The sequence below is a fragment of the Tiliqua scincoides genome, chromosome 5 (genome assembly GCF_035046505.1).
Source record: "Tiliqua scincoides isolate rTilSci1 chromosome 5, rTilSci1.hap2, whole genome shotgun sequence".
Taxonomy (NCBI): domain Eukaryota; kingdom Metazoa; phylum Chordata; class Lepidosauria; order Squamata; family Scincidae; genus Tiliqua; species Tiliqua scincoides.
This window is the reverse complement of record NC_089825.1, coordinates 131,492,704-131,500,035: the sequence shown is the minus strand read 5'-3', so window position 1 is coordinate 131,500,035 and position 7,332 is coordinate 131,492,704. Positions and strand designations below refer to the sequence as shown.

General features: G+C 44.4%; 1 protein-coding gene across 1 annotated transcript; it reads right to left on the bottom strand.

Annotated features, from left to right (window-relative positions):
• Positions 1 to 422: 422 nt before the first annotated feature.
• LOC136653554 (vomeronasal type-2 receptor 26-like) lies at positions 423 to 5,276 on the bottom strand. The gene is made up of 4 exons (XM_066630446.1): positions 4,476 to 5,276; positions 3,981 to 4,208; positions 2,764 to 2,890; positions 423 to 1,324 (listed from the first exon to the last, which is right to left on the bottom strand). Exons 1-4 carry the CDS (start codon positions 5,274 to 5,276, stop codon positions 423 to 425), a joined length of 2,058 nt encoding a protein of 685 aa, XP_066486543.1.
• Positions 5,277 to 7,332: the final 2,056 nt, after the last annotated feature.

Genomic DNA, 7,332 nt, shown 5'->3' with positions numbered 1-7,332 from the left:
ATGGAGATAGGTTTAGATTCATCAGAGAAGATTGATTTAAAATGTGCTTCCCACATTTTAGCTGGAATTGCTGTGAAACCAAATGAGTTTTTATAGAAACAGCCTGATATAATTTGCCAAAAAATCTTGACGTTTTTAGATCTCACAGATTTAATTAAACGTGACCATCTCGCTGTTGCACTGTGGTGTAGCGAAGTTTTGATAGCTTCTTTGAGTTGGGCAGACAGCTTAAAATATTGTAGTAAATTTAATCTACTATTAGTTTCTCAAAATTTATTGTAAGCACTGCGTACAGCGACCTTCAGTGTCAAGCAAATCTGCTCAAGCTTGGCAAAATTCTTTCTCCCGCCCTCTGTTTTTTGAGGTGGAGGTATCCGGCCCAGTTTGTTCTGGCTTCAGTAACATACCAACACCACCATTTCCTATATTTTTCTTCTCATGAGCTGCTCCTTATTGTTCAGTTTGGGCTTCAGCACAATAATGTAACACTTGGGGAAAAAGATACAACCCAATAAGCCAGCACTGGAGGCCAGGATGGAGAAGATCTCCACAGCCACCATGTATTTCCCCTTGGTGCTCAGGTAGGTGGGGACAAAAGTCAACCAAATGCTGCAAAAGACCAGCATGCTGAAGGTGATGAACTTGGCTTCGTTAAAGGAATCCGGCAACTTCCTGGCCAGGAAAGCCACTGTGAAGCTGATAATGGAGAGAAGTCCCAGGTAGCCCAAGACAAGATAAAACATTGTTACAGACCCTTCATTACATTCTGCTGTGATCTCAGTAATCACTGACTGCATGTCTAAATCTGGGAATGGGGGAGAGGTTGCCAGCCACACCCCACAAATGCCTGCTTGGATCAGGGAGCAGGAAAGGACAATGGAGTTGGCCATTCTCTTCCCCACCCACTTCCTCATGCTGGACCCTGGTTTGGTGGCCACAAAGGCTACCACCACAGTGATGGTTTTGGCCAACACACAAGAAACAGCCACTGAGAAGATGATGCCAAAAGCAGATTGTCGGAGGAAGCAGGTCACCTTCCAAGGTTGTCCAAGAAAGAGTAAAGAACAGAGGAAACAGAGTAGGAGTGAGAGGAGGAGAACGTAGGTGATGTCTCGGTTGTTGGCTTTGACGATGGGGGTGTCTTTGTGTTTCATAAAAGTTCCAAGTACCACAACTGTAACCAGGGAAAACGACAGAGCAAGAGAGGCTAAACTCATCCCTGAAGGTTCCTCATGTGACAGAAAGCTGATAATTTTGGGGATGCATCCGTCTCTGTCCTTGTTTGGATATTGATCTTCTGGGCATCTGAAACAGTCGGACATGTCTGGAAAGAAAGATGTGTGGGCATCACAGAGTTCAGTCATATGCAAATTGGAACCAATTCTCACAACTTCTTTTGGAAGAGAAGTCACTCCTCTTATTTATTATTATTATTATTATTATTATTATTATTATTATTATTATTATTATTAATTTATACCATGCCTTTTTGCCCAACGGGCACACAAGGCGGCTTACAAAAAATTTAAAAATACGACTTAAAAAACAATTTTTAAAAACAACCTACAATAATTAAAAAATCTAAAAACAAACAAACTCCGTGGATTTTCATATAAAAAGCAAGAAGCAAGAACGCCAGCCAGCCTGTCAACAATTAAAAACTTTTTGAAATAAAAAGGTATCCAGTCCACGCCGAAACGTTAACAATGAGGGAACAGTTCTCAGTTCTAAGGGGAGGGTATTCCACAGTTCGGGGGCCACCACCGAGAAGGCCCTCTTCCTGGCCACTGCCCCTCTCACATCTCTTAGTGGTGGCACAGTCAAAAGGGCCCCCCCTAGATGATCTACGAGCACGGGTAGGATTGTAGGGAAGGAGGCGGTCCCTCAAACACCCCGGACCTGAGCCGTAAAGGGCTTTAAAAGTCAAAACTAGCACCTTGAATTGGGCCCGGAACAGAACCGGCAGCCAGTGTAGCTGCTGGAGCAACGGCTCGACAGAGTCAAACCGACGTGCCCCGGCAACCACACAAGCAGCCGCGTTCTGTACTAGTTGTAATTTCCGGACCGTCTTCAAGGGCAGCCCCACGTAGAGCGCATTGCAATAATCTAATCTAGATGTCACTAGGGCATGGGTTACTGTGGCCAGGTCCGTGCAGCTCTGGTACGGTCGCAGCTGGCGAATCAGCCAAAGCTGAGCAAAGGCTCCCCTGGCCACCGCCGCACCTGGAACTCCTTGCTTTGCTCTTAGCGATCCTTCCTTTGCTAGTTCTGCATTTCAAGCTGGCTTTATATGAAGATGCATTTTCACATTTCTTATTATGCTGATACTTTTACAGCCCAATCCTCACTTTCACCAGCCTGTATACAGGGAAGGCTGCCTGGTTCAACTCCTTCTGCATGTTCCCACATGGGCCTCCTCAGATTTACTTCTGCTCTTTTGCTGGTGTGGATCCACTGTGCTGCAGGGGATGTGCCAGGCCTGGGACAGGGTTTCTGGAACAGGTGGTCATCACTGCTGTTGAGATCTGCCCCGTCCCATTGCTGCTCCATCCATGACCTGGCCCAATCCCCCCCCCTCGACTAAACACTTCTGCCAACAGACCACAGTCAATGGCCAGTCTGCCGGACACAATCCTGCTGCCAAGAAACCACAGTCAATGGCCAGTCTCCAGAGGGCCATGGTCAGCAAGTGGCCATCTAACTTTGCCCCAGTGGCAGCTTGCAGAACAGTGAAGCAGCTGCCACACCATGGATGGAACCCACCTTTTTGTACTGAAATTTTCCCATCAGGACATGGATTACAATCAAAGCAGCAAAATTTCTCCCCTTCTTTCTTCTTCTTCTGGTAGCCAGGGTCACAGGAGTTAGTACATGCCGAAAGGGGCAGCACCTTTCCATTAAAACAAAAATGAAGGTATTTAGCATAAGAAGGAATTACTGAAGAGCTCCATGGCCAGGACTATCCTTTGGCTACAATTGAGAAGGGAGATGAAACGACCCCCTCCAGCTCTCCCCCAAATGTTCCTAAATTTTGTTCCTTTGTGGCTGACAAAAAAGAGCCACTGAAGAATCAAAACAGCAGAAGGAAATTGAATTTTCCCCACAGTTTCAGGGCAGCAGGGGAAGACTTCCCACTCACCTTCCCTACTCACTCATCCTGCTCCCCTTCGCAGAGAAACTGGCATAAAAATGGACACAAAATGGACTAGGGCTGAGGTTTCACTTCAGCCCTAGGAAAGACGGATTAAGGCTGCAGTCCTAACCACACTTTCCTGAGAGTAAGCCCCATTGAACAAAATAGGACTTACTTCTGAGTAGACCTGGTTTGGATTGTGCCCCCTCAAAAAACTATTCCCCAACCTACGTGAGAAGAATTGGCCTGGAAGAATATGGGACACACTGCATACAAAAACCTCTGCAGTAATTTCCTGAGAACTGCAGGGGTTCGTTCTGCAGTCAGTTTCATGGCTCAGGAGAGACTGGGGACTGGAGAAAAGGCATTGACCACTCAGCTGAGGACAATGGTTGGTCTGCAGCCTAAGACAATAAATGCAAAATGTATAAAGTTCTGCTTGATGGGTGGGTTGTTCTTCCTATCTCATTAAACTAGAACTTGGGTGATCCAATGTACTTGACTAGCAGTGAACTCAGGAGAGAGAAAAAGAAATTTGTTCACACCACAGTGAATTAATGTATAGAATTCATTACCAAGAGAAGTGGTGATGGACACAAACTTAGATGCCTCCTTACTAGCCATTATAGCAAGAGGGAATCTCCAAATTTGGGGACAGTATATTTCTGAATACCAGTAGCTGGAAAACAATTTCAAGTGTGGACTATTCTATTCTAGAATTTCTGGAGATATCTTGTTGATTGCTATGGGAACAAGGATGATGGATATCTGATTTTTTTATATTATTTGCAGCAAACCACATGTCCAGGTGAGGGAGTGGCCACCCAGTAGATCTTTGAAAGCACACCTGGTTGAAACGTCTGTGCCAAACGATTAGATCCTCGTTGATGATCAATTCTTCTCCTTCAAGAGCATCGGGGTCCACTCTCCTGACTTTCACTTTACGGAAGGAATTGTTTGGGAAGATGGCAATATTCACGACATCAAATCCGGCAACCATCTCCATGTCTTCATTAAAGGAGACAGTTTCTCCTGCTGAGTTGTTAAAGGAAATACTGTGAAGAAATGAGTGGAGCTATTAGAGAAGAAGAAAAGGGGGAAAAAATAAGAACTTCCAGTTGAAATCACTGTGCTCTGCTTTTATATATTTCCATCTTATACAGATTTATGGTTATGAGGCTCCAACTTGATGAGAAAATATGAACCCTCCCCCACCTCTTTGTCAATGAATAAGGTGTGTCTATTATCAAACTATTTATTCATGGAACATAATGCTCCACGTGGTTTCAGGTTGTACAAATGTGTCCATGCAAACCAACTAATACTGTTGAGGGCACATTACCTGCCACGGTTGGAGATCTTGGAGATCATGTCTTTTACCCCGTATCCTTGCTCTGTGTGTGAATCTAGATGAGTATAATGCATGTAAAGCATGTGCTACTGCATAAACTGCATTATAGATCCCATAGCTGTGGCCAGTCATACGCATTTCAAAGACAGCCCCAGGAAGGCTCTCCGGATTCTCTTCCATAGTACATATTCCATCAGCGTTTGTAGGTGCACTGAGATCTGGAAATGAGCAGCTAAAGGCTTGCTCCCAGAAGTCTTTGAAAAAGCCATTTCCTTGGGTTCCAGAAAGCCTTATATTCTGAAGATAGGACTGGAACCCTCCCAGCTCATTGGAATGAAGTGCAAAGGACAAGGTGCCTTCAAATACTTCAAAATTCCAACCCCTTATAAGTGTGCCTATCGCAAAATCAATCTGGGCTGTTGTAATCCACACTTTCCCAACAGACAGGTTTTCTTTATAGTCAGGATCTGCTAGAAACATTAAAGTAATCAGCCACTGAAGAACTGTTGTTTCACCATAGATAATAAATGTTTTTGTTTTCTGATCCATGAAGGGTTGATCAATAATTTTGGTCAAGCCCTTAAGGTCATCCAAGGAAGGTATGTGGGCTTGATTTGGGACTCTTTGTGAGAAGGCCGAACAGATTTGGTTCCGGGAAAATAATTGTTCAATAGCTTGCAAGAAACGGTCTCCACTTTCATCACCCACAACAAACAGTCCAACCCATGTCCAGTCAAAATGCTGTAGTAATCGGATGAGCCCCTTATACTGGCGATCTTCACTTGGGACCATGCGGTAAAAGGAAGGGGGCTGGGTCGCCCCCCTCTCTTTCGGGGAAAAGGAGCCATATGTGACCTAAAACATACAGATGTTTTACAGATTTGCTAAGAAGAGTGTTTGTGGGCACAGGTACCTGAATGTCATTTCAGCCTATGAAGTTTGACCTACAATGACCTGCTTTGATTAAAGTGGATGATTTGAAGTTCAACAGGCATGTGGATGTGGGAGAACCCAAAGACAATATATATCTGGACCTTCAGAAGGCGTTTCACATGGTCCCTCACCAAAGGCTACTAAAAAAACTCCACAGTCAGGGAATTAGAGGAGAGGTCCTCTCATGGATTGAGAACTGGTTGAAGACCAGGAAACAGAGATTGGGTGTCAATGAGCAATTTTCACAATGGAGAGAAGGAAAAAGCGGTGTGCCCCAAGGATCTGTCCTGGGACCGGTGCTTTTCAACCTCTTCATCAATGACCTGGAGACAGGGGTGAGCAGTGAGGTGGCTAAGTTTGCAGACGACACCAAACCTTTCCGAGTGGTGAAGACCAGAAGTGATTGTGAGGAGCTGCAGAAGGATCTCTCCAGACTGGCAGAATGGGCAGCAAAATGGCAGGTGTGCTTCAATGTCCGTACGTGTAAAGTCATGCACGTTGGGGCAAAAAAATCAAAACTTTACATACAGGCTGATGGGTTCCGAGCTGTCTGTGACAGATCAGGAGAGAGATCTTGGGGTTGTGGTGGACAGGATGATGAAAGTGGACATTGGGTGGACAGGTCGCCCAATGTGCGGCGGCAGTGAAGATGGCAAAGTTTATGCTTGGGATCATTAGAAAAGGTATTCAGAACAAAATGGCTAATATTATAATGCTGTTGTACAAATTGATGGTAAGGCCACACCTGGAGTATTGTGTCCAGTTCTGGTCGCCGCATCTCAAAAAAGACATAGTGGAAATGGAAAAGGTGCAAAAGAGAGCGACTAAGATCATTACTGGTCTGGGGCACCTTCCTTATGAGGAAAGGCTACGGCGTTTGGGTCTCTTCAGCCTAGAAAGGAGGCGCCTGAGGGGGGACATGATGGAGACATACAAAATTATGCAGCGGATGGACAGAGTGGATAGTGAAATGCTCTTTACACTCTCACATAACAACATCCACTAAAATTGAGTGTTGGGAGAGTTAGGTCAGATAAAAGAAAATATTTCTTTACTCAGCGTGTGGTTGGTCTGTGGAACTCCTTGCCACAGGATGTGGTGATGGCATCTGACCTGGATGCATTTAAAAGGGGATTGGACAAGTTTCTGGAGGAAAAATATATTACGGGTTACAAGCCATGATGTGTATGTGCAACCTCTTGATTTTAGAAATGGGCTATGTCAGATGCAAGGGAGGTCACCAGGATGCAGGTCTCTTGTTACCTGGTGTGCTTACAGGGGCACTTGGTGGGCTGCTGTAAGATACAGGAAGCTGGACTAGTTGGGCCATTGGCCTGATCCAGCGGGGCTGTTCTTATGTTGAAAGTGAAATACTTCTCTGTCTGGGATATGAAGACACAGCTGACCTTTCCCTCCTCATACAGTCCTAATTCATTCCTGAAAGGAGCCCTTATACTGAATAATCTAAATAATTACAATAATAATTTCAATGGGAATAATTCTTTCTCATTTCAAAGTGATTCCATTAGCAGCATATAGACAAAATTTGTGACTTAATAGAATATAATAAATGGCATTTAATAACAACATTATACAGCATCAATAAAATGTCAATAATGAAAAGGTTTCAGCAGTTCTAGCATGCGACTATGAGGTTTAACATCTCAGGTTTTGGTTGACCTAGGTTTGATTTGAGCTGTGAGATAAGTGAAAACTCTATCCTCAGTGTAGAATTTGTACCTGTGGAATCTTGTAAAGACTTAAGAGGTCCACCATGTAGAAGGAAACATCAGAGCCAAGCCCCCCAATGACGGCAGCAAGGTTTTTGGGGCTGTCACATCTATAGTTGGAGACAAATCTTTGTGATTTGAAGATCAAGTCCAGTATGGATCGATAAGTCAACTTCATATCATTG

Coding starts and splice junctions, on each gene's coding strand:
- LOC136653554 (XM_066630446.1), bottom strand. CDS start 5,276: ATGGTCCCAAGTGAAGATCGCCAGTATAAGGGGCTCATCCGATTACTA. Junction 2,891..3,980: donor GGCACAGACGTTTCAACCAG/GTGTGCTTTCAA, acceptor TTTAATGGAAAG/GTGCTGCCCCTTTCGGCATG. Junction 1,325..2,763: donor GAAAATTTCAGTACAAAAAG/GTGGGTTCCATC, acceptor CTTTCTTTCCAG/ACATGTCCGACTGTTTCAGA.